A 27,066-nucleotide genomic window follows, 5' to 3' on the forward strand; every position below is an offset into this window, starting at 1 on the left:
ATGCAGTATGTTTCCAATGAAATGCATAGGTCCCAAGGGTAGCTGAAAAAGAAGTGACAGCTACAAAAAATTCCATCTGTCTTTTAAATCTGGTGGAAGATCCTACCAGAACCATCAGATTGTGTGTACCCTGCTGGTTTCATGGATGTCATTCATTAGCTTTGTACAGTAGCAAGACAGTGAGCATTAAATCAAATAGTGCATAGTAAGTAAATAAAATAACGGTGGAAAAATTTAATAGTGGAAGAGGGTGATCAAAAAGTTGAATTTCTGTCATTCCAAAAATGAAATAAATCCCAGGTGAATCTGCCCTTATGCCCAAGCTCCTGGAGGCATGACATTACTTTCCCAGAAGCAGCTCCCACTATGGCTGCTTCTCCCCGCTTTGCTTGATTTCACTGTGTGTGATGGCGTGAGCGATTGTCCTTAATTAACTTTTCCCAGGGATCTTGGGTGGAACCCTACCGCCAACCCAACCAAAACAATGTATTTTTTCAAGCCCAGTGCAAAGGCCTACTCAGTAAATCTGTTTTGTGCTGCTTAAGTGTTACAGTCCACACCTAAAAGCCATAAATTGAGAAAAAACAGGGCCGGGTGTCCTGGCTATCTTGAATAGCTGTGCTAATATTTATCCCAAAGTTTGGAAATTAAGTCACTCCCAAACGAATGGTGATAGACGCCAGAGGATTTTTAATGCTTTGGGCTGCAGCCATGTACTGGCTGACTGCACGCCAGCCCTTTCACCACAGTGAGCTCGGCCTCTTGCCACCCCCTTTTCATCCTCCAGTCATTTCCTCATACAAAATCTCTGGTTTCTCTTGACATCGTCTCTTTTCTGTGCTCAGCACCATCAGGACAGTCAGCCCATCTTTGGAAAATATGCATTGTTTTCATTTTAGAGACCTTCAGCTGCCTCTTGCTTGCACCATTTTCTTTTATATGTCATGCTGTGTTTTTTTCCTGGGGAGGATATTAACTTGCACAGTCCTCTGCATTTCCAAGCGTGAGCCCACACATTGCACAAATTAACTTTGTATTTATAGCTTGCAGGAGCATTGCAACAGAGGAGTGAGATTTGGGTGGTATCTTGGAGCTCTGTAGTTCACTCAAGAACGTGGAAAGTAATTTCATCAGGAAGGTGGCTGAAAATCCTGAGGATTTTATCTGCTTGTAGAAGTGTTTGGAAATATTAGAAAAGCCCAAGGCTAAAAGCAGCATTGGAGAATTATCTTGTTCCTTGGGAAACAAAAGGTTTTCACTGCAGGATGCTTTGGGAGGAGGAGCTGGGTGCTGAATGGGTGTTATTGAGCTAAAGTGGGTATTGGTAGTAGCCAGCCCCAGGGCTGAAGTTCTCTGATCATTTCGTAATCCTGTTAAAAATAGTTTTTAGCATTAAGCAAAACATTTGCTTCCTGCTATGGAAGAGCAGCAGTCCTGAGACTCACCTGTAGGTTTACCCTGCGGTATTGATTAGAGTCTCTACAATCCTGTGTTTAGGGACACATCCAGGATGGGTAGCTTCAAAATAGAGGCTGTAGTAGAATATATGACCTTAGAGTATTTTGACCATTTCAGACAGCAAAAAGTGTCATGAAATAAGTTCAGTTCCAAATGGTTTTGAATGTTTTGGCTTCTTCTATCTTGACTTTAAGTCTTCAGCTTTCATTCCCCTTTTCAAATTGTAGAGGGTTTTTTTTCCAGTGAGGCTACTGTTTTAGCTTTTTCTTGTATCCATTGTCTTTATTCCTCCCCAATATTATTCAATTCCTCAACTACCTCATTTTCTAATGCAGGCAGTTGTCATCCTTGTGTGTTTTGGGGATGAATTTGTCTACAAAATATGTATTTTTAAAAATATTTTGACAATTTTCAGGGGCAAAAGTCTTTAATTTCTTTTACATTACTGTAAATGGTATGATGTTGCAATATTTAAGGGTTAGCCTCTGTTAAATCTTTGTAATGGATGTGCAGGCAAAATGTTTGTGATGCTAAAGCCCATCTCTTCAAAGAATATACGTGCCTAACTGCCATTATTTCAAAGAGAGAGAGACCTTAAATAGGATCTTTGCCTTACTTTGGGCTAGATTTATGCAAGTATTCAGTCATTTACCTGCCTTTGAAATCAGACAGAATCAGTTTTTTAAATAATCCCATAGGATTCTGCCTCTCCCAGGCTTTAAGTGATATATCAACTCCAGAACAAATACATTAAACAACTTTTAATTTGAGTAACTGAAATCAATGAGAGCTATGCAACTGAGGGCTTTGAAAAGTCCCCAGAGTCTTTCACCTGCATCTTTCAGCACTACACATGTCTTTGAAATTGTGGCCCTGAGGCACTCTTGAATATGTTATCCATTCTCTTTAATAAGATGTACATGATATTACTGTTATAGATGAGATTTCTACTTTTGTATCTCTGGCTGATGAGGGATGAAGTTTTGCAGGTACAGAACAGCAACTCCCTAATGAGAGGAAAGGGCAGAAATGCCACCGGTTTCTAACTGGCAGTTGGAGGAAAACCTGAAAGCACGTTTAATTCAAGCTGTAAATAGAAAGTGATGATTGAATGCTTTGAAATAATGGTGCACCCTATATTCAGATTCATGCTTTTTAAACTAAAAAGCCTGTTTTTTTCAGATGGCAAGGATATTTCAGTAATATAGAACTGACTGGATTAAAAAAAATAAATAATTCATAAGCCCCAGTGCTCATTATTTCAAATCAATTTATTTCAATATGTGCACTTCAGATCTGACCAAACTCTAAGAAGTTCTACAAATACCAAACGCAAGTGCAGCTCTTTTCATGTGAGGGATTTCATCTGTCAATAGTTGAATTACAGCTTGTTTGAAAATTTAAATATATGTGAGTTAACTCCGCATTTAGACTGTTCATTATAAGCCAGTAGCTGTGACTAGTAAGAACAATTTCTGAAAAGGCCTCAGGAGATTATTTTTGTTCATTATCTTGATTACCACACTGTGGTGGAAGTTGTACTTGTGATTGGGCATTCAGGAGGTCCTGCAGGAAATACACTCTCTGAACTCTCACATGTTTTACTCATCTTCCCAGAGACATTATTTCCAGTTTCAATTAGGTGAGTGTTGCTCATTATTATTAACTGGCATATGCCTTGCAGTCCTGTTGTATGTGGCAGAGCATCATGCTGATTTTGGTGTCATCCTTGAGGTAGAGGGTAGTTGCTTTTAAAAGATAGATTTTTCCTTTACTCCAAATACCAACATGAACTTTAGCTGTAAAGGTTGCAGTCAGAGACTTCTGAGTTGTGACATTGTGGTTCGTGTTGTGGAGGATGGATAATTAGTATCAGCTTTCAAATTTTGGATGCTTTTCTTAACCAAAGCACTTAGATTTGAAGAGGTCGTATTTATTGCATTGACACCACACCCCTATCCCTTCTAGTAATATCATACATGAATCTGCGTCATTATTTTATTAGACTATACCTGATATTACTAAAGTGACCTTGAGACAGTAATTCAGAAAAATACTGAGTCTTTTGGTGCAAATATAATTTACAGTGTTTAGAGAATCTCAGAGCAGTGATTTGTGGGCAAGAATGAGGAGTTCCAAGAGCCTGAGGGAGGAACTAAGAAAAATAAATTAGTCATGAAGTCAGAAAACAAAGTCTATGACCTTTCTAAAGCCAATGTTACAGTTGAAGATGAGATAGAGACCCGTAACACGAAGCTACCTAGTGCCTTGCCAAGACATCTGCTCTGGGGAATGTTTTTCATTTTGATCAGAAGCAGCTAACTTGGACTTGGTAACATCTACTGACTCTCACACCAGGGAAGGTAAATCAGGACTCAGACTTGTATTTGCATACAAAATGCCAGAGTCTTATCTCACTTTCACAACTTACATTGCCAGGCTCATCTAAAACTGTTGCCTGTGGTTTTGAGCAGAATGATAGATGTTTTCCAAATCTGAGATCACAGTTTGACCTTTCAGTTTCACATGTGTTGTGTGCTCTAATTATTCTTTTTTCCTTGTGACGTTCAACAAAGGTTTCAGAAAAGAAAAGGATTCCTCTCTGAGGAAATGAGGAAATGCCTTGTAAGGACTAGAAAGGGAAACCAGGAGCCCTGGATTTTGCCTGATGACTTTCTATGTGACCATAATTTATCCACCCGAGGAACTGATGTAATGTTACTCCTGTGGGATTAAGATGAAGCTCTGAGAATGTTAGAAATGTTAGTTTGGGATCTTCAAAAGCATAAAGGAGGTGATGAAAATCAAAGAGGATAGTGGTGTTTGAAGTGGGAACACAGAAAAATAAAGTGGGAGGGGAACGCTTTTGGGAGGGTCAAGTTACAAAAGTTTGTGCTTGGTATCCGCCATGACATTTCTGGTTCCTATTCTGTAATTCAAAACAGCCGTTTTTCTTACAGAAATAGACAATCACTGGATGCCCACCAGGCACCGAGGTTTTGCTGCAGATAATTATGATCTGATGAGTGAGCTGCGTCTCGGGCTGGGCTCAAACAATGGCTTGCCAGGAGCTCTGCCATCCCGTGGGGAAGGCGCTGCTGCTCTCCAGCTCCCCCACTATCGTTCTGGCAGAGATCCATGCCCAGTCCCTTGATCAAGAGCATATAGCCATCAGTAGTTTCTGCAGCGGTAGTTGTGTAAGGATGTTGGGTGATCAAAGAGCACTCTAATTGGGCTGGATGGATCAGCAGTTTGTGGTGACTGAGAAGCCAGATGCATCTTGTATTGTGCACTCTCCAAATGGTTAGATATACCCTCTGCAGACTGTTGTAGCTGGGTCAGATCAGTTTGAGGTTGATGGTAGCCAGAGGTTGAAACTGTTAGATGTCCATGGGGGGTGTGTGCTCAGGGAGCCCGAGGCAGCGGTGCTTACCCAGGCGTGTGGTGCCATGCGTGGAGCCACAGAGGATGCGCCTCGGGATGAGCTCAGCTGCCATCATTTACGGTTCAGTGGGATGGAGCTGTGGTGTGACCGAGTGGGCTCTTTTGCACAGCAGATACTAACAAAGTTTGCAAGGCTGGGAACTCCTTCAGACTACATGAATGAGTTTGCCTAAGACTTGCCAAAATATGTAGATTATTTCTTCTATTGCGCATTGGTTTAATTAGAGATTTAGGGAACCACCTGACTCTCCCTAAAAGTCATGCCAGCTGTATCAGCTGGTAATCCACTCAGCACCGACACTAACGAAACTGCAGGCTGTTTATTGCTGTCTGTGTTAAAGCAGTTTCCAAAATTCACTTTTAGGATTGAGCCCTGCTTTGCTCCATAAAAAAACCCCTTTGCAGTGCTTCTTTTACAGAGCATGATGCATCTCACAGATGCTTAGCTTGTCTTTAGTTGGAATTTTTTGATGTATTCTACGTACTTACTGTGCTGACTTGAAGCTCACTCAGGGCAGAAGAATTATAAAATAAGCAGAGAGAAGAAAAAATATAAATAAAGTCTTTGTTTTTCTTATGTAGCACCAATCTGTGCCAGCCTGATTTCTAAACAGAAACTTTAAATAGCAATGTGTCTTCTGCTTTGCTTGAAATATCCCAGAAAAATAAACCAAAGTTATCCCAAAATAGTTTGTGAACTACAATAGCTTGATGAAAGTCTCTTCACAGTATTCAACTGTGCTTTGAATTCTTTGAGTTTTACCCAGTCTCCTTCATCACCTTCTATAAATGCTGAATCACTGTAGGACACTAAAAAGACTTAATGCATTCACTGCCTTCAGTTCAGCAGTTGTGATTTTGGAATGATATGTCTGTACCTTCTTTTCCTATACAGTAACATGATTTTGGGTTTACTGATCTAAGAACGACAGGAGATCAACTCTGATTTTTCTGGTATTGATACAAACCAGGATGTCCTACTGTAGCACATGGAGATACAGTTTTGTAAAAGCCCTATATAAACATTTCTGCATGTCTGTGTATTTATTACACAGACATCTGATTATCATTGTCTAATTATCTTTGCTTTGAAACAAACATTTCAGCAGTGATGTTGGAGGAGAGCCTGGAGTTTTCCAGTTCCACAGGCTGGTCATTTGGTGCCCTATACGATGAATGGCATTAGCTGAACTCTGCTTTCCTGTTGAAGTATCAGGTGGAGATTTGGAGAATCTGAGCTAGGGACTATGGAGGCCCTTTTGGTGTGTGCACTTTTCATGAACTTTTCAGTGCACAACATTCAATCACTTGGATCTCGTTTCTTTAATAACAAAATTTGTTTCTTTGTGAAATAAATAGGCGCAATTTAGGCCATGCTAAAGAAACTAAAAGCATCTATTTCAGTGTGTTATCTATGTGCAGTGAGACATTACTAGCAAAGCCCTTGCTTAGCTTAGAGAAAAGCACAGAGGGTTCGATTCAGCTGCTGTGTGAAGGGGGGTTGGACTCATCCTTATTAATGAAACCAAGACCCAGAGCTTTGAATTGACCCACTGTCTTGCAGAAAACCCCATATCCCAAGAGAACCAAGCAGCTTTTTACAGTACTTGTGCTTTTCTGTTCATTCACAGTTTGTTTGTTAGATGTCATTTGCATGAACAGTCAAACAGTGTTTCAGTTCTGTTCCATCAACGTTTGCAAGCCAAATTTCCTTTTGGCATGCAACAGCGATACGGTTGTTCTGTTACTCAACTATTGTTAAAAGAGGCTTAGGTTAAATTCTGGGAGTTAATGAGAGAGCGGTGTGCAGCAATTTGGATTATTTTTATGAACTAATTAAATACTTATTTACATGCTGTGTTTGCTGTCCTCTATACACAGGAGTTTTTGTTCAGTACTTGTTTCATGTGTAGGTAATTTACAGCTTATTTCAGACTCATAACCTTGATGCATGTGCTCTCAAAGAGTGAGGCAAATTAATATCCTTGCCTCCCTTGACAACATGCAAGGGCCTTTTTTTCCTAGGTGACAGAAATTTTGTAAAGCAAAATGCGTGTACCTCTTTATAATCTGTGTTCAGTAATGGCTGTCAAAATAAAAGACTTTTTAAAATACTGGAATATAATGTTAATCTTCTAAAGTCTTATTTAGACATGTAAATAAACGATCTAATCTTCAGAGATATTGTTTACAAAAAGCAGATCTGAACATATCAGCTGCTTTTGCTCTGCAATGAAAATAGCAGACCCTGAAGCCAGTCATAGCCACAGGCTCCTTACCCACCATCATGCAGCCAAGGATCTACTTAGAAACCAGCAACAAGCCCGGACCCCAGGCATCCTGCAGCACATTCCCCAGGTGCCTGGTCAGATACCCTACGGGGTGTGAGGCTGTCCTGGAGCTATGGTCTCCTGACTGTCAGCACGAGATGCTAAGGACTCTGAAAACTTGGACTTTTACCAAGCATGAAATGAAAGTCCTATATAAAAAAACACTAATAAAATGAATTAAAATTCACTTTAAAATGTCAGTAGGGATTGCTTAGCAAAACCTACAGTGATGTATTTAGCTTTAATGATTTTTACAGAGTTAAAAGATGGGCTGTTAAACTAAGGCTGACTGAAGAAACAGGACATTATTTACTATGTTTCTAATGAAGGGTTTTCTGAAAAATACTTACTAACTTGTAGTAATGAATCTGTTTTGTAGGAATAAATTAAATTTAGCTCCAGCCAGCAAAGCAGTCCAGTTTGGTGCAATCTTTACCAAGGAAAAGAGGTTTTAGGGAAGACACTTGCCTTGCAGGGAATCTCATCTGCCTCTTCTAATTTGTAAAGCTAAACCCTTGCCATTTGGCCAAGTCTCATGCAGTCTTCATCACCAAGTACCTAAGATCAGCCTCTTCAACAGTCATTTGCCTCACTTGTCTGTAGCAGTGTTTCCTAGATAATCTTTATACATCCACATTTCATTTTCTGTGTATTTGCAGTTTTCTTTCCAGTGTTCCTAGGGTGATTTCCCTGTGTGCATGTTTAGTTCTGTAGCTCTAGTAGAGAAAAAAAAAAGAAGAGTTTTTCATTGGCTGTATTTTGTAGCTTTTGTTCTGCTTGCAAAGTTTAACACTGATTAGTTTTGACACACAATGAAGCCAGCCCATGTGGCTGACAGTGCTTTTTGAGAGAGGTATATCCTCTTGTCAATGTGATGTGATTGGTCCCAGATGGAAGAGTTACACAGTGCAGCTGAGCCAATCCAACAAATGGCTCTCAGGAGAGAGGTTCTGTCCCTCTGCTCACTCATCCCCTTTCCCATGCATGGTCTTGCCCAACAGAGAGCTGAATTTTGGATTCTGCTTGGATTACTGTGCTCTGAGTTCCGTCAGGCAGACACAGTTGGGATGAATTGAGGGGAGCTGGGAATCTTCCTTCTTTAGCAAGAGTAGCTGTTAGATTAGCTCAGCTGCGTCGTGTAGGTGCACCATGGAACGTATAAGTCCACTTAGGCTGGTACTTAAATACCTGTTAATAGGAAGTCGCTCTTGATGTGTTGATTTTAAATGATTTCCTGAATTATGGCCTGTTGGGAGGCTACAACAGTTTAGAAAAGATAACATTCCCTTTCCCATTAGTGGAATTTTCCCCATTTTATATATGATCACAAAGTGATCTTTGGCTTAATGACAGTGCATAAAAGGTACTGCTATATTACTGCTTTCATAGTCACTGTTGGCAGGACTGTGATTAAAGTGCTGAACTCTTTTGCAGGTTAATGAAATTTATCATGATGAGTCCCTGGGTGCTCACATCAACGTTGTCTTGGTGAGGATAATCCTGCTGAGCTACGGCAAAGTAAGTAAAGGTTAATTTAAGTGGAGGATATCAACATCTCTGAACTTCCTTCTGTTTTGAACAATGTAGTTACTGGTGACATGTATTTGGTTTATATTTTAACTCATACATTGTCCTTACCAGCCTGTGAGTATGAAGAACTTTTCTGTTTGCACATATTTATAATTTGAACTTCAAATTTCAGATAATTTCAATCTCTTCTGTGTTTTCCCTGTGTCAGTTTAAGTTGCTGCTTAGCTCTGGCAGTCTGTCTTTCCAGATTTGTTTGGAGTAATCCATGAAACGTAGTGAACATTTTGGTTCCTAAACAAAACACGAGGTGTTTTGGTAGAACAATATGTAAGCAACGATAAACACCAGATTAGTTCTTCAAGATGCTGAGAGCCACAGCCTTATTCAAGAACTCATTTAAACTTGTGTTTAACGTTAATGGGACTATACATATGCTTAAGTGCAAGTTCTGTGGGATAGGGGCCAGAAAGCAAGAGCCCTGTAGGTCAAATCTGTAATTAAGAATACCAAGCGTTCTTTCTCTCACTGTTTCTATGGAAAGGGTTACTCTACAGGCAAAACTCTGGCAAAGAGAAAGGAAATGCTAAATGGTTTTCAAAAGTATTGAACTGTTTGGTACCCGTGTCCTATTTTTGCCAAATGAACATTAAATTTCATGGAAACAGGAATAGGGTATTTCAAATGTGTTGATAAATGCTTTGGTTAAGGGCACATGATTTCGGCGCTCTCCGTTGCATCACCATGTGCATCTGGCCAAAACAGAGTGCTAAAATTTAATGTACCTTTCTGTGACTGGAGTTGTTGGCATTTACATGTTCATGTAATAAACCTGGATTCCGGAAGATGCCTTGTGTATTCGTGCAAGTTGCTGAAATGCTATCTGTTAAGCACCAGCGCGGATGGTGTCAGTGGCAAAGCCCCACTGGCATTCACTAGTTTACCCAACTCAACATCAGCTAAGAATTTTCCTCCATGGTGCAAATGAGGGAGCTCTGAAGTTTAGTCTGGACTCTACTGGACTGCTTAGTTGAATTTGGGATAAATAGTTCTGCTGGAGCTTCGTCATCTGAGCAGCAAACACACTGATCCATCTCTGCTGTTCCTGAAGTGATGTAGATGCTGATGTAGGTACCTGTTTTGGATAAGGTTAATCAGCTGTGTGTCCTAAAATAAAAGGTAAAAAGGGCACATTTGCCATTTTGTGATCGAAAGTTCAGGACATGTAGTTAATATTAAATTACTTATCTTTGTGGTTGCTATAATGACAGCAATTTGAGGGATTGCAGATTGACTAATAAGTCTCATCCTGATATTGCAGCAGTGGTAGAAGCCATCAGAATTAGCACATGGGCTAGTCAGTTCTTTGTTCTCCTTATTTCAAGTATTTCATAATTGTTGTGCATTTCCATCTTTAGCTCTATGGAGCTACACCAGTCTGATCTCTGATAACTTCTGCCACTTTTCTGATTGCAGACAGTAGCCATGATATTCATCATTTCAACTTTAAAATCTTTTTTTTCTTATGAAGAATAAAATGTTGTCCATTGATAATTTTAAATGTATCAAATGAATATTAATCTTCTTTGGAGAGGAGAGTGGAGTGGAGCTTGGAAACCTTCACTTCTTGGTGGGTCTTTGACCATATCAGAGAAACAGCCATTGCAGGCAGCACTATGAAATCTGCCTGTAAGTAGTCTACTTCTTCATTCTGGACCCGTAATCTGCAGTGGAAAATGTGTTAGTTCCTGGGTTATCCTGCTGGTTTCAGCAGGGAATAAAATGGAATAATTCCAGTATCGCAAGCTTGCCCTAAATAACCACAAATATAGTTTTTCTTGCATTTATGTATCTAATTCTTACTTACATGAAAGGCAATTTATGTCTTTCTGAAAAAAAGTAAAGTGAACGTAAAAGGAATCATTTCAGAGTTCCTCATGCCTGATGGTATGGGGGCTGCATGTCCTGGCTATGTAAGAATCCATTTTTCAAAGCTCCTGATCAGAGAAGTTTACCACGAAGTAAATGAGAAGGTTTCTTGTCGAAGGATTGAGATTATGTAGCAGTGGAAAAGCAGAGAGAAAAAGTGTATAGTTCTTATCTTCTGAACCTGTTCTGAGGAATTAGAACACAGCTTTCAATATTTTACTATCCCACATGCCAGCACTACCAATTTTTTGGAAAATACATTCAAAGTACATAATAAAAGGAAGGGTGCATGTATAAGTTAAGGCAGTTCATGAGTGAAGCAGCTTGGTGAGCTTCACAATGTGAACATATTATCTCAGTATGGTTTGGGTAAGCATTTCTTTTGAAAGCCTGTAGCTGATATCTTCAGATTCATTTGCTTCATTGTAAGCTATTTATATATATTATCAAGGGTGCCATTTAAATAATCATAATAATTACATTATGGTTCTGTAATTGATGAAGTATGTGCCATCAATGTCAGATCTGTGACAGCACTCTGGACTATTGCCAATTTTCCACCCTGAACAGCCTTCTACTGTATTGTGGAGTTTTTAAAAGAGGATTGTATTATTTTATACAATGTCATCTGTTGATAGGAATAATATGGATAATATTGGAGTTGCATAGCAACCAGCTTTTCAGTGATTCTTGCTTGAAGGTACTTGATTCCTTGAAATGTACGTACTTTTAAATATTTTCAAACACAAGCAGCTGTACATTCAAAAAGTTTCAATAATTTCAGTAGTTGCATTAGTTACCCTGGTAAGATGAAAAAATGGAAGATGTTCCTTTGTGATCACATATTGAAATCACTTCAGGGGCAAATTCGAAAGATCTGACATGGTTTTACTGAGTTAAGACTTTGTGTAAGTTATCACCTCTGAGCTTAGACTGAGGATATGGCAAGTCAGCTCCAGCCCAGGAGCACCAGCCCGGGACGCTGACTGGGCGGTCTGCTCAAGGAGAGGGCGGTGTGTGCCTGTGCTCTGTCTGAGGTAGGCATGCCAGAGCTACCAGCTCTTTCCTGACTCCTCCACTTTTCTCTTACTAATTCAAACAAATGAACAACCCTGTCTGACACACCAGAAAGGCTGATGTGAAGGCTACTTCTCACTGATCTACCAGTTCCATCAGTAGGATACAAAAATGTGTCCTGCAGAGGCTGCTCTGTGTCTATGGTGGCTTTTTCTCTACATTGGCTCCCAGTCATGGGCTTTACTGATGTGATGGGATACTGCAAATAAGTAAACAGGATATATGCAGTGCATTTTTCTTCAAGTGGGAAAAAAATGACGTCTTGCTTCTGCCTTTTTGACTTTGAGTAGTAGGAAGATTGGTTCCAAATTTTGGAAACTGGTGATATATTTGAGATGAATATAGTTCAACATTTAGGAAAATTATTCCACTTAAACCTATTTTGGTTGTAACAGCTCTATAGTCCAGCTAGCTCTAGACAACACAAAGGAATAAGCAAAGCAATCACTGTCACCAAGTGCAGAGGAGATGGCAAGACATGAACTGAGAATGGATTTAAAAACCCGGACTGACTATTATTAAAATTGTTTGGAAACATTTAAATCCCAAGCACTGCATAAAAACCTCTCATCACCTCTTTGAGGTGGATGAATAAAGATTATTATTCCCATTTTACAGCTAAAAACCCAAAGATGTTAAGTGTTATTTTCCAAGGCCACACGGAAGGCCACTGGCAGGCTGGGGATAAGACCTCATAAATTCCTGGCTCCAGCCCCACGCTCTGTCCACGGACAATGGTGACTTTGTGTGCAGATGAGCTGTCCTCGCAGAGCAGCAGAGTAAAACACACATGTTAGCTGGGATGGGTGTAATTAACACAGAGTCAGAAAGACTTTTGCAGGAACTGCAGTCACCTGCAGATTCATGAGACTTCTTTCTTGTGAAATGTGAGCATGGCAGTGCAGGACACCTCTGAACTCTCCCCTGCAGCAACATATGTAGCTTGAGTGATCCCTGTTCAGACTGGATCAGGATGGGATACTGTGTCTGCTCTGTATGCATCTGGGATGGCAACCAGTAGGGAGAGAGAACCTATATTAGCTATAAAATGAACGTTATCCCCAGAACCATTGATTGTACTCTGGCCATGGGTTAACTTGGTCAAATTGAAAGGGGAACCTGACCACCAAGGCAGAGAGCCTTTCAAAAGGATTAGGGGAGAGAAGAAAACCCAAATGACTTTAAGATGGCAATTCAGGAAGAAGGCATTATGAGGTGATTGTCTACAATCTTATAGGATAGGATTATTCAGCCGAGAAGAATTTTTCAACTGTGTATGTCTGAGTTATTAGCAGAGCTCCTGCTGCCTTCATTTAGAGCAAGATTTTACCTTCGATCTTTTCATAAAATAGTGCTCTCTTCTTCCTGCCATCTGACCTTTTCATGTCAAAGCTTGATGCAATCGGGGAGGATGTTCTCAGTTCAGCCAGAAAGGAAAGCAGTGGTTCAGTGTAAGCCAGGTTCTTTTCTTTGTTTCCCAGAGGGTGTCACAGATGACACAACTGAGATGGAAGGACAAGCCAGATTTATCCCTTAAGTCTGATGTTTGTCTGTACCATTTTGCTGTTGACCCTGGTTGAAGGGAAAGGAATGATTACCCTGTGCTTGTCCTGGGAAGACACAAAGAGTCTGGCTGAGAGCAGCTGTGCCTAGCAATGAAAGGAGATTGTTAGCTGTATGTTAGGGTCACAGAATAGCTGTGCTTGGAAGGGACCTGTGAGTATCATCAGTTCAACTCCCCTGCTCAAAGCAAGGTCACCTAGGGCAGGTTGCTTGGGACCTTGTCAGGCTGAGTTGCGAATATCAACTTAGACAGAGACTCCACAACCTCTCTGAGCAACTTTTCTCAATGTTTGACCAACTACAGTAATGCTTTTACAGTTTGGGGTTGTTTGGTTTTTTTTTTTTCACTTCAAAAGGAAATTTCTTGTATTTCAGTTTTTGCCCATTGCCTATTGTCCTTTCTCTGGATACCACCGAGAAGGCTCTGACTTAGTCATCCTTACTTCTCTCCCAGTAGATATTATATGTATTGATAAAATCTCCCCCAAGTCTCCTCTTCTGTAGCCTCTACCTCTATTAGAAAGTCACTAATGGCAGTTGAGTATCTTAGTTTTCCACTGACACTGGTAGATGCAGAACACTTGAAAGAATCAGCAGCAGTCAAGCCCTGATCTTGCAGTGTTGTATACAACAATGTCTGAAGGTGGAGTTCTTGACCCTAGCCTTTGGCCATCTCCGATAACAAACTCTGCATAGGCTAAGTTGCAAGGCCAGGACCTACATATTATATAACATTTTGAATGCTATTCATATTTTTGTACTGTTTTCATATGTTTAGAGTGGAGATAAAGATGAGAGGAGATATTGAGATATTGTCCTTCTCGTTTTTTATCCGGGTAAACTGTTGAATTATCTTATTTGTATATTAGTCTCAGAGCTTAAAATTTCCAAATGTGTTTTGTGGGGACCTTGAGGAGTGTAGAGCTGACTGATAGCATAAACAGTACTTTGTATCCTGACATGCTTACATTTATACAGAATTAGAGACTGAAAAATATTTACCTACTGCTCCCATAAGAAAGCTTCACAAACCCTTTGAATGCAAAATGACAGTTTCCTGAATTAACTGTTTTTGTTAATTCGGTTGCTATGGACACTCAATAATTGTATTTATTTATTTGTTACTTGTCTCAATCAGGATGAGAGACTAGAAGATCTAATCCAATATACAATAGAAATGCCAAGTGGAAGCAATATAAACAGTGTGTTTCGAAGAGACTTCACACACTCAAGAAGGAAAAGTCATATATTAAATAATTTCCTGAATGTGAGCACTGCTATGGTCCATCTTTTGGTACCATAGTTTGAAGCCTATCAAGTTAAGCCTATTTCTGCTCCTCCTGGAGCTGCTGAGGAGCAGCAAAGCCTTCTCCGTTGGTACTCTTGGAGCACCACCTAATGGATGAGTTCGGAAAGGTCCTTTTCTGACCAGACTAAATTTCTTATCAACGCTATTGCAAAGTTGTACCCAGTTATGCCAAATGGCAGATAAATAAAACTGTTGGTTAAGGAAAGCTGCCATTCTGTGTGTGATAACACTGTGTCTTTCGCACATACTGGCAATGTCAATGTTCCCAAAAAGTTTGGGTAGAATATAGACTAAATTTGTAAGTTTGTTCTAAGATAACTTTGTATATGAAATTGTTAAAGAAAAGAAAAACCAAAGAGACAGATTTCTTACTTTCCAAACAATCTCCATGAGTACTTGAAGAATCTTCCGATTAGCTCCATAAATTATTGTTCTTCAGTGTCTTCATAACATAGAACTGAACATCACACTAATAAATTCTCAAAAGGCAAGACAGATCACAAAGAAGGCATGAAGACCTTTGGATCTACACAGTATCAACTTACAAACATTTCTTACTGCTCTGATTTATCTCTTTGTACAAATGGTAGATGCAACTCAGCTGTCTTCTATTTTTCTTTATTTTTTTCTGTGACTTCCATTTAAGAAGGAAGGCAGAATCAAAAAAGAAGGAAAATGGAAGACATTAGTAGATGTTGAGTTTCCCAGATTCCCAAGAATCTCATCTGGTTCTCTAGGGCAGAGTGTCCTCATAACCCTCTGTGGTGTCTCCTTGCATGAGGGATGTTCATCAGCCGAGGCCTTTCCACTTCTTGGCCAACATCTCCATCTGTTTCCGTTAGCAGTTCTCTGAAATGCCCACAGATTCTTTGCTTTCCTTGCTGTGAGAAGGAAAGTTTCTCTTTCCATTGGCAGTTTTCCTCCTGATCAGCTGAGTAATGCTCTCCACAGACCTGCTGTCCTGTTTGGAAAGAGGTCCTTCCCAGCCACGTCTGAGTTCCCAGACAGCTGCAGGACCTGCATGTTCCTGGCAGTGTGGGCCCTTTGCTGGCCAACAGTAACACTTACACCTCTGCTCCATATGCAGCCTGCTAGTCCCCAAACCTTTTCTGTTTGTAGTCTGACAAAGAGGGATTTTACCTTTACTTACAGTCCTTATTACTGTACACAGTTCATCTCTTTTCCTCTTCCTTCTGCTTTGTCCGTTCAATAAGGGGCTGGGCTTTTCTGAGTCTGATGAAAGCTCCCTGTTGAATTTGAATAGAAAGTGTTATCAAGTGTTATCTGATATCTCTACGAGAGTAAATTTTTGGACAACATCCTTCCAAAACATATTGCGTCTGCTCTGTCTAGTAACAAGCTGTGCCTTGTCCCATCATTTCCTAAGCTTCTTTCTTGCAAGACAGCAGCATTTATCTGTAAAGGCGAGGCAGCTGGAAAAGTGAACAAAAATGCAATGTACTGACATGTCTGGCTGAGGAAATTTCTGATCCAAAGAGCACTGGAACTTTGGAGGTTATTTGGAGGGAAATGCTACACTATACTTATGCTTCTCTAATTCCTTTCCCTGGCCATTCCATTGCCTACTATCAGGAGAGGACTGTGCCTTAGGTGGTTCTTTGGTCTGAACCAGTTCAGTGGGATAGCACAGTGAGGTTGACTCAGACAATTCCCTGGCTATGTGGTGTTCGCTGTTAGTACTGTTGGAGCCTTTTTGATTTGGAAATCCTTGCCAAATTGCATAAAGTGGGATTTTGGGTGAAAATTTTCTAGGAATCAAGTGGATTTCTCTTTTCAGAGTGCTACATTACAGTGAAGAAAGACAAGAGGTTAGTGGCCAGATGATTTGAATGCTGAGTGGACTTTTGAGTACAGCAGGTATACTGAGTTTTTCCACCTCACTAACACAGGACTTGGACTTGCTATTTGTATCTGTAGCACATGGACACTTAAAATAGTTGTCATCCTACTGTATGCCAATTTAAAGAGCAATAAGACTCAATTTTTTATGTGCCACATTTCTGATGGTAACATTATGTCATTGACAAAGGAGTTGGTCTGTCAGCTGAATAGTGTTTTACAGAGGTATGTTCTCAGTTTCCCCTTTTATGCCAAAGTGATTTTCTTCATCTCCCCCATTAGGCTGGATGCAAAACATTCCACAATGCTCATTAACTAATTGCTCCTCCTTTCATTTGCTTGAAGACAATCTATAAAATCATTATTTTGCTAAATAAGCTTTAAGATGCTCTTGGACCAAATGGGTGGTTTTGCTCTCACATTGGAAGTATAAAGTGAATAGAGCTGTCAACTTGTGCCTGATGCCAACGCAGTGCCCATACCATGCTGGGTATGCTGTAGCAATACTGATCACTCTGGCAGACTTGATGTTCATCAGAAAAGTGCTGTGAGACACTGTGTTACACTAATCTTTTGGTTTTCGACTCAAGTCCACTGACAAAGTGTCAGGGAAGAGGTGACATGGGACAGAGGAAAGCTATAAAACAGTGGCTGTTTGGAAATTACTGACTTTTCAATATTCTAATACTTGTTTGCTAGCCATGCAGAAATTTTTTGGCAAATATTCAGATACCCTTAAACAAAGCATATGTTGATAGTGTGTATTTTTTATTTGTTTTCTGATCAATGCGTCTTATAAGATGGGATGATTTTTATTTGGTAGAATGTGCAGGACAAGGTCATTATGAGACAACTATCAGCAAACAGTACACACAACTTCTGAACTTCATTTTACAGCATTTTGACTCTTGCAGTAAGATTTCTCACTGAACTCCTTGAAGGGATTGATTTCCTTTGTGAAGCTTTAGAGGAATGAGAACAAGATCAAGATGATGTAAATGGGGCTTTTTTTGTTTGTTTGCTTGTTTGTTTTTGTTTTACCACTGCTGGATGTTATAAAGGACTGCAATAATGGTCAAACCTTGTTTAACTTAATAGCATTTTTTCTTGAAGAGCCAGGAATTTACCCTGTAATAGTCACTCATAGTTTGTGTAAGTCTGTTCTTAAAAATATACAGAGGATGCAATAAAGGCATCACAACTGTCCCACCATTTAAATACAGTTATTAGTTCAACTTCCAAGGGAATTATAGCTGGAAGCAGTATGATCCAGTATGGGATTATATTACAACTTTTTCATTCCACAGTGGTATCAGAATCCAAACTCTGCCTCTGTTTGGTTTATTAATTTGTTTTTCTGAACATTTGCAGAGTTGTAATATCCCAATTTTGCCAAAATCAGACCTCAGTTTGGCAGACTTTTCTTTTATCAATTCCAGTTGTTCTTCCACAACCCTTTGAGGATTTTCTTTTTCATGTAGTCAATACTCTCTGTACTCTGTCTTGCACTCAATTAGAGGACACGTCATATACATCTGTCTTTAAACACAATTTGTATTACATCTCTCTTATTTTTGGCTTAAGCCAGATTTTGCTCTACATTAAGTATTCTGGAATGACAAAGGCGTACACTACAGTATATAGCATCTAAATTGTAGTGGTTTGTGTTATGTTTACAGTATCGTCATGGTAATATAATTTTTGCAAATGAAAAGCCAGGGTTCATATATGTAGATCTTACAAATCCTGGAAGGCTGGGGATGGGTCAGTTAGTCATGCATTTAATGGCATCCCACATACAATAAGCTTTCTTAAGTCTTAGCAGTGCATAGTATTAAGTAGAGTTAGCTGGGAATTTTTAAGAAAGTACTATTTTGAAGAAAAAAAAAAGCAGATGTAGTAACTGGATTTTAAAATACCATTCTCTTTATTGTTAAAAAGAGTAGTCCTTTGCACCACACCTCACATGTTGAGATGATTGACTAAGCCATGTAGGCGCACCACCTATCTGGTGTGCAGTTTATAGGGAGAATGGCTTACTGCAGTGGGAAGTTACGTGTGCTACCTTCAGAACGATCTTCAGATACAGAGTGGGATAAAGAAAATGAACTTTGAAGGACAGTCATTGGGAAAGTCTGTCTCTGAAAGTAATGATTCAAGTACAGCTGACAAAAATACACTTAGTTTTTAAACTTAGAAGGCATCCAATAGTGTTCAAAGGTCTGACAAAACTGCCCTAACAGCTTAGTTTCACAACAAAAGCGACTGATGAACTCAGGCTGGGTGCTGGCCATCTGCCATCAGTGAGGTTTACATCTTTTGACCTTTAGGCATTTACCCCTCCCCATGCTGGCCAAGAGCCGCTGCAGTTCCAATGGGGACATGGGTTCCATCAGAAACTGTACATCCAGACTGGGAATGATGGTGCAAACTGGTGCCAGGATGGCTTAGAAATAACACATAATGCACACTATCATATCAGTTTTGCCATTACAATACCCACCTTTTTGTTTTTCTTATATCTAAGACATCACTAAACACATTTAATCTAACCACGAGCTTTGACTGTTTTCTTGGTCCAGTAAAATTTGTTTCGTAAGTTTAGTTGTCCTTTTTATTGAGAACAAAGTTTCTGAACAAACCATGAAAAAAAAATGCCCAAGCTTTTAATAAATGACTATTGGTGTCTTTATTTCTTGTGCATACGTAGTCTATGAGTCTGATAGAGATTGGGAACCCTTCACAAAGTCTGGAGAATGTGTGTCGATGGGCCTACCTGCAGCAGAAACCTGACACTGGGCACGCAGAATATCATGATCATGCTATCTTTCTCACAAGGCAGGATTTTGGTCCATCTGGCATGCAAGGTAAGATGTAGATCAGGTTTCGTTTTGCATTTGTGTTTATCACTAAGCAAGGCTAGTTTTGCAAGGTTTGATTGTGTATCTTTTGCATGGTTTGGGTCAATGTTGTCTTTCCCCAAGAGGTCTGCATAGGAGGGCCATTTTCAGTTGTAACTGCTTCACATTATTTTATGCTTTCTAACTGCGAGATTATTTATTGGATCATTTATTTACTCTTGCTGAAGCCAAGGAAATGAGATCTGTGTGTAAACAGTCTTGAAAATGCCCAAAGATTAAAGAATAGATTTTGTGTCTCCAAAGCTGTGTCTCCAGCAGCATTGTCAAGAAATACTGTTGCAGAGAAGTCTGGAACAGCTGTGCCAAGTGTTATCCACCTTTTCTTTTTTTTCAGGGCTCTGCCTCCAGTGAGATCAGTTTTGTTCACTGAAAGGGATAAATCTCAGAGCTTTCCCATTCCTTTTGGGTTGTCCAGATCTACTGGACAGATCTGCACAGGACTGGGGCTTTGCTCACATGTACCCTGAGGGCTGGAACTGCACCGAGCTCCTCATGAGCTGTAACACAGCAGCATGTGGTTTCTTTTTTCCTGTTGCCTCATACATTTGGAGAAGGCAATTGCAGTATGGTCCTAGAGGTGACAACAGTTTTCTTGATGAGCCAGAAATATAGTTTTCATTTGTTCAACGAGCTGGTTTCATCTGTTTCTGTTTCATAAGAAACAGATTATTAAGTGTTTGGGGCCAGAGGTCTCTTGAGAGGACTACTTCAACTATATTTGTGTCACAACAGATATTTGTCCTAGAGCTTGTCACTGCATTGAATTTCCATACTTGTTCATTTTCTGGAACATTTGGTATTTTTCACAGGCTACGCTCCAGTCACTGGAATGTGTCATCCTGTTCGAAGCTGCACTCTCAACCATGAAGATGGTTTTTCATCTGCATTTGTGGTGGCTCATGAAACTGGACATGTGTGAGTAAAACTGTGGACATAGTGTGTCCTGCATCAAAATGTGTTTGGTACTGACAAATACCGATGGCACTGGAAAGATGCAATTCGTGTTAAGAAACAATATTCAGAGTTAGCTCTGGCTTCAGTTCTCAGCTCTCTTAAAGCTTTCTTTATGATCACAAGCAAGCTTTATTTTTTTGTATTTTTCAAATGGAAAAAGCGACTAATACTATAGTATCTTCCAAGGCTGCTGTGAGAGTAGATTGAATGATGTATTATAGTCTCCTGGTGGAAGTGTAAAGTACTCATAATGGATGAAATACAAATTAATTGAGTCAGTGGAATACATGATTCTTGAAAACAATCCATATTAAATAAACACATTGTCTGTGTATGTTACTGCTGGTAAAGGACAGAGTACTGCTTAGAAACAAGGTGCCAAGCACCAAGGTTACAACTGTTCTGTATATTTCGTGTAAAAAATGCAATCATTTAACTTAGTGATGTGATTAGAACCAATAACCAGGCAACAGTTGTCAGAGCTTTGGTTTCTCCCAGAGTGTTTAGTTTCCCTGTTTTCAGGGAACACCCACTGATTTCCCATTTTCTCTTTGGTAGAGCCACAGTTCCCAGAAGAATTTTTCTGAATGTTTTCAATCTATTCTGCTTTCCTTAAGAAAGCCTGCAGGCCCTTTACACTTTGTTATATCAGGATTATTAAGGGCTTGGAACAAAAAATTGCCAAAGTTTATTGAAATCACTGTAAATGTATCTTAATTAGACAGGAACATGGAATTGATAACCAGATGGTATTTAATTCTAGAATTTTTGAATTAGAATGAAAAAGAATACATGGAGAGCTTTACAAGAGATACTATCGAAGAGTATTTGTAATCCTTCAAATCACGTTCAGCCCCAGTCTGTTAATTTGGTTTAAGTTATGGACAGATATGTCAGTCAAACAGTGCTCATTAAAAAAAAATGTAATATAGGGTCCTAAAAAAGGAAAGGAGAAAACATATGATAAAGCAAAAAAGAAATTGTAAAATATCTGTAACTTGGGGTGATTTTCTAGAAGGCACCCAAGCCATTCCAGACTCTTTCACATCTAAACAGTGTTAGATTACTACTGGGCAGCAGCAGTGGTTACTCTAAACTAGCTTTCAGTGTGGTATCTTTATTTTTTTTTTCATGCAAAGTACTTGTCTACAATTGCAAATTACTTCAAATTAAGCTAAGGTGGGATTTTTTAAAAGTTAGATAAACTCCTGAATAGCTCCCTATTGGAGTAGGAATGAATTTCTGTTAATACTTCTGGAGAGCAGGCTAGATCCTTAATCAAGAAATGAGTTTGTTTGACCATAGTGATTCACAAATGTGGGTGTACACAGAAGTCCAAAGAGGCATTTTTAGTCTATTTTGAAAGTGGATTAAGCTAATCATGTGAAAGTACTCTTGAGGGTCAATGCTTCTATGTGAGAGCTACTACAGGCTAGCTCTTTAGCTTTAGTCTCACGCTGCATTACTTCTCATGACTTTGCTCATGTGGACAAAGATCACGGGACTTAAGAACCTTGTTGCAGTCGACCACTGGTGACATTTGGGATATGGAAGCAATTGGGCACTCAGAGTTCACCTGTGATGTAACTGTGCTGGCTCTCTCCTGTGTGGGGCAGTTTAGGCATGGAGCACGACGGCCAAGGGAACAGGTGTGGGGATGAAGTCCGGCTGGGGAGCATCATGGCTCCCCTCGTGCAAGCCGCGTTTCATCGCTTCCATTGGTCTCGCTGCAGCCAGCAAGAGCTCAACCGATATCTCCAGTGAGTAGCTGTTCAGCAACCTCTCTTCCTTGAGTAGTAAGAGCAGTTCTGTATCTAGCATTTGTGCTTTATTCTTTTGTTAGTTACTCGAATGGGGTTGAATAAAACAACCCAAGAATCCTCCCCATCCTATTGGGAATGAGACGCTTTCCCATCAACTGCACATAATAATGCAAGTTCTCAATTAGCTTGATTTCAGTCCATTTTAAATTGTTCTCATTTCTTTTACCTCTGTTCATTTTCTGGACATTAATAATATGTATGGTGTCCCCTCAGGGCTTATGAGGAGACACTATTACAAATCTCATTGATAACTTCACCCCCTCCTCAGTGTAACTTCTAGCTGGAGGAATGCCTGTGTTAGCCAGCAGTGTGGTGTGTAACAGGTACCAAATTTGGCTTCAGGGGCCATTTGTTGCTTATGATGCCTGTCAATGATAAGATGGTGTTGGCTAAAGAGGAAATTCTACCCTTTAAAGTACTCAAGGCTTTTCTTGGCTTTAATAGATAGCCAAAGAAAGAGCATGGTTCTAGAATTAATTCTTCACTTGAGTACCCTAAATGCAGAAGCTATTTGAACAGTTTCATCCATGTCCCTTGCCTTCCCTTTGAACCTGACACCTTGAGCAGTAGATCTGTGCTAGAGTTCCCTGAAACTGGAGTTCCCTGATGTTTATGACCGTGCTTTTGCTCCTTATAGAAGAAACCACACCCTTCTTCTTGTACAGAAAAATATGGGGAAACTATTAGAACACCTAGCAAAAACTGAAAATGAGTAGGAAAAACTGCAGCAAAATGCAGGAAGTAAACATGAGTCAGGCTTTTTGTCAATATTTTTCTTATCTTAGATATTTTAAGAATGGCAATAAGGAATAAATATATTGTGAGGAAAGTGTGATTGTAGCCATTAAAAAAAAAGTCATCTGGCCTAGAGGCACACTTTACATTCTTTCAAATACAGCTATTTTTAAATATAACAAAGCAGAATGATGGGTTGATTTGAAGTAAATCTAACCTCAAAATTCTGTTTTCAGCTATTGATATCTTCAAAGCAACTTGAATGATTGCCAGAAAAGACTAGTGTATGGTGTCCTTATGTTTGTTAAATAACTCAGAGACATTTCAGAGATACTGTTGACCATGTTAATCTTGTGAATTAACCAGTGACTATACTGTGTTAACCATTTAGTGGTATTAGCATCAGTCCTCTGTCGTCCAAGTGACTTGATCAGATGGGATTCTGGTACATTACAGGCTGTCCTCACTGTTTAGGAGGAGAAACTCCCATATTCATCCCACAGAAGGAAAACTTTGTACAAACTATGGATGGAGCTGAGAGCTATCAGGAAGAAAAGAGTCGGGGAACTAACTTGAGTGTTCAATGCAGGCGGGGAAGTATATATGCTTGTAAATGAGTTGCTGCTTCTCAGCAAGGACACAGGAAAACTGCAAGCTTCGTGGTAGTCTCAGATGGTGGTTACCCTGGCATCTGCTTCTAAAACTTCACTTGAAAGACAGTTACAGGCAGCAAGAAATTCCACAAATGGAAAATTAATTACTTTCTTTTCTTCTTGGCCTCATGTGAATTCTTCCTTTGACTCCTTTCACATGAGGAGCCTGGAGACTGATATGAATTTACCTGCAAGCTAAATGGAAATGACAATTGAAAGGCTTAAAAAAAAACCAAACTATAGAATCCATTAAAGGTGAATACAACATGGTAAAGTGAATATGAGCATAATTGCAATATTAGCTGCTCTTCATGATCAGCATCTGAGAAATCGTAGGCTCTGTTTTGTTTGGAACAAAAAGGCAATGAAACCACAAACACTGTGCAAGTCTCACAGCCCCATCTGTTACTGTAATTCTTGCCTGTTGCAGTTCCTATGATTGTCTGCGCGATGATCCCTTCGAACATGACTGGCCTTCACTTCCTCAGCTGCCAGGAATTCACTACTCCATGAATGAGCAGTGCCGTTTTGATTTTGGTTTGGGCTACATGATGTGCACAGCTGTGAGTACTTAAGTTTGGCTTTTGCTATGTCTCATCCAGGAGTGTTGTAGGTGCCTCTGAAATGTCATTAATAGGGACAGTGTAGTGAAGCCCACAAAGGAAGATGTCATGTCCACTTAGCCGTAAGCAAGGGATGACAACTGAGTGTTGACAAATACATTAAGTATCTCTGCCTTTTTTTTTTTAAGCTGGAGTTACAAAAATAATTACTCTGGAGTTTCACAAGTATCTGTAGACTTCAAGCAAAGAGTCTTGCTGCATTATTAAGCCTCCTGATGCTGGCAGCCAGTTATTTGCTACAAAACTCCCACCCAAATGTGAAGGAGATTTGGTGGCACATCTTGTAGTGCTAACATGGGTCAGTATGCTTTAATGATCCAGTGTTATAGATGCCACATTTTGAGGCCTAGCATGAGAAAATAAGCATGGCAGTGAGCAGAGCAACTTGCGAGGACTCTTGATGATATAGTTGACCTTCTTGTAGCAGGAAAACAAGAGACAAGGTCTAAATTTAAAGCAAGGCAAGATTAGTGTAATTCCAAGTTGATTGGTCTCAGAAAACAGTCTTCTGCAGCCGGGCTGTGCCTCCCACCTCCAGCTCCTTGAGTAGGACAGAATACTAAGTGGAAAGAGATGTTTTCAGCTGATGTGGCAGCTGCTAACACATAACGCTTCTGCTTTCATTCCCATCTGCAGGAATATGTGCTGTGCAGTGTCTCTAGATAGTGTATGAGAATCTTTAAAGTATCATCCATAATATTGTGTCTTGACATAATTCCCTCTGTTGCTGCAGTGGAAGAATGTCCCAGCCAATGAGGATCTTTTCCTACAGCCATTTCTATTCTTTGCTTAGAATAGCCAAAAACATGTCCAGACATTATGTCTTAGTACATTGTGTGATGGGCGGTTCTCCTCGTGTGCAAGCTCTTGTATTTTAGGTAAAATGTCAATTTATTCTTTGGATCAGGGTCCTGAAGTCAAATTTCTATCCTCCCGAGAAGGTGGACAGCTGAGCTACAGTCTGAGCAGTTCATTTCCTTCTCCCATGAGTACTCCAGGATTTTTTGTTTTGTTTGTCAAATGAAGCAGCACTGTGTGGAGAAGTTGTCAAGAAAAAGCAGTGTGTGTTTTACTGTCCACAGCAACTGGTTTCCCCCTTGCTAGGTCTGCCTTGGGTCACTAAATTTCACCTGAATTTATTCTGTTGAATGCAGATGCGATCTTGCATCAGTCACTTATGATTTTGCATGAAAGCTCAGGTACACTCAATCCACACACACTGCCATGTTCCTTAGGAATCAGTGGTAACAGCTGGAATTTGACAGCTAGGAAAGGGAAAACCCCATCATGCTGCACCTCCTGTTGCAGTTTCCCATGGGAGCTTTCTCAAAGCACCATCCACTCCGATTTTTCTTGTGTTTCAGTTCCGTACTTTTGATCCCTGCAAGCAGCTGTGGTGCAGCCACCCAGAGAACCCCTACTTCTGCAAAACAAAGAAAGGGCCTCCGCTGGACGGGACCATGTGTGCACCAGGAAAGGTGAGAGCGGGTGCTGCATTGTATCCTCATGCTCAAGTGTGCTCTTGTGTGTTTGTGTGCGGTTGGGGATGTTCCCCTTTAGAATCAAGGGGAACAAGAGAAGAAGCTATCTTGAAGATCCAAAGTGCACTAAGAAGTAGGGCAAACTCAGGAATGTAAGGCTGTTGAGCAGCATGATGGGAGGAGGCATGGGGAAGGACTGCTGTATCCTGCACAGCAGCTCTGTAATCATCAAACGCTGTCCTCATGCAAGTCATTGAAGTATCTGCAGGTTGCCCTATGCTTCTTGGCAAGTCTTTGTGGCAGAGTCAAAAATGGGGAAATTTCCACTTGTCTACAACTTGTGTGAGGTCAGAGGCATTGTGTTTGTATCAGTGATGTTGTAGTGATGGTGACTGGCCTCTCTGGTGTGGGGATTCAGGGAGCTGTGAGATCCTGGAGATGATTTCTAAGCTAAAGGCCGCTGTGAATGTCCTGAAGGAAAGTATGTATGTGGGATGCACGTTGGGGTGCTGAGGGACATGGCTTAGTGGTGGGCTTGGCAGTATGAGGTTAGTGGTTGAACTCGATGATCTTAAAAATGTTTTCCAACCAAAACAATTCTATGAGTTGAGTGCCAGCTAAGAGAGAGCAAACATGCCAGTAGAGAGGGACTGTGAAGAGAGAAGGGTAGATTTGTGTGGGTGGATTTGCTGACTTGACGAGAGCCAAGGGAGGAATAAGGAACTGTGGAGGGAAGATGTGAGGCGGCAAAGGCTCAGGCAGCTCTGACCCCTCAGCCGCCATGATGGACCTGAGTTCAGTTATCCCTCTGTGAAGGCCACACTGCACTTGTAGTACATCTGAACTCCAAGTCCTTTGAAGTCAGCTGAAAAAGTCTGGCTTTCCTGGGTGACTGAGGGGGAGAGGAAGATGTTGCTACTTGGAAAGATGTTTTGTAAAACCCAATGGATGACATCATTTATGGGATAAATGAACCGTAGTAGCAGCTGGTGTTAAGATTTGAAATCTCTTTTTATGAAAATATGACATAACGATAGATTAATTCCCTAGCAAATCATGCTCTGTATAAACTATTCCCTTCTGGTTTTCTCTTCTTTAGATTACTCCTGTTACAACAGACTTGTTTCTTGAGGTTATTTGTTTGTTTGTTTGTTTTTAATTAAATTAGAATGCAAAATCTTAGACAGTTTATTTGGATTCATTTTTATATATCTTGATTTTTGTGTTTGAAATATTCATGCAAACTCCAGGAAAATACAGTTATATTCCATTTTGTTGCATCGCCTTCTTCCCTAAACCATTCCTTCATATTAGTATTTGAACAGAAAGAATAAGAAAAAAAGAACTTGTAAGCATACAGTTAAGGATCTGTCAATGCT

General features: G+C 40.1%; 1 protein-coding gene across 3 annotated transcripts in view; it reads left to right on the plus strand.

Annotated features, from left to right (window-relative positions):
* Nucleotides 1-27,066, plus strand: part of ADAMTS2 (ADAM metallopeptidase with thrombospondin type 1 motif 2) — a 189,350-nt gene that overhangs the window by 130,962 nt on the left and 31,322 nt on the right. For all 3 annotated transcript variants that reach the window (XM_062002068.1, XM_062002070.1, XM_062002069.1), the window contains 6 exons: nucleotides 8,667-8,750; nucleotides 19,208-19,364; nucleotides 20,228-20,333; nucleotides 21,989-22,132; nucleotides 24,014-24,146; nucleotides 25,571-25,684. In XM_062002068.1, the coding sequence (XP_061858052.1) occupies nucleotides 8,667-8,750; nucleotides 19,208-19,364; nucleotides 20,228-20,333; nucleotides 21,989-22,132; nucleotides 24,014-24,146; nucleotides 25,571-25,684 (738 nt within the window). The remainder of the gene's footprint in view (nucleotides 1-8,666; nucleotides 8,751-19,207; nucleotides 19,365-20,227; nucleotides 20,334-21,988; nucleotides 22,133-24,013; nucleotides 24,147-25,570; nucleotides 25,685-27,066) is intronic.

The sequence above is a fragment of the Colius striatus genome, chromosome 9 (assembly GCF_028858725.1).
Source record: "Colius striatus isolate bColStr4 chromosome 9, bColStr4.1.hap1, whole genome shotgun sequence".
NCBI classification, from domain to species: domain Eukaryota; kingdom Metazoa; phylum Chordata; class Aves; order Coliiformes; family Coliidae; genus Colius; species Colius striatus.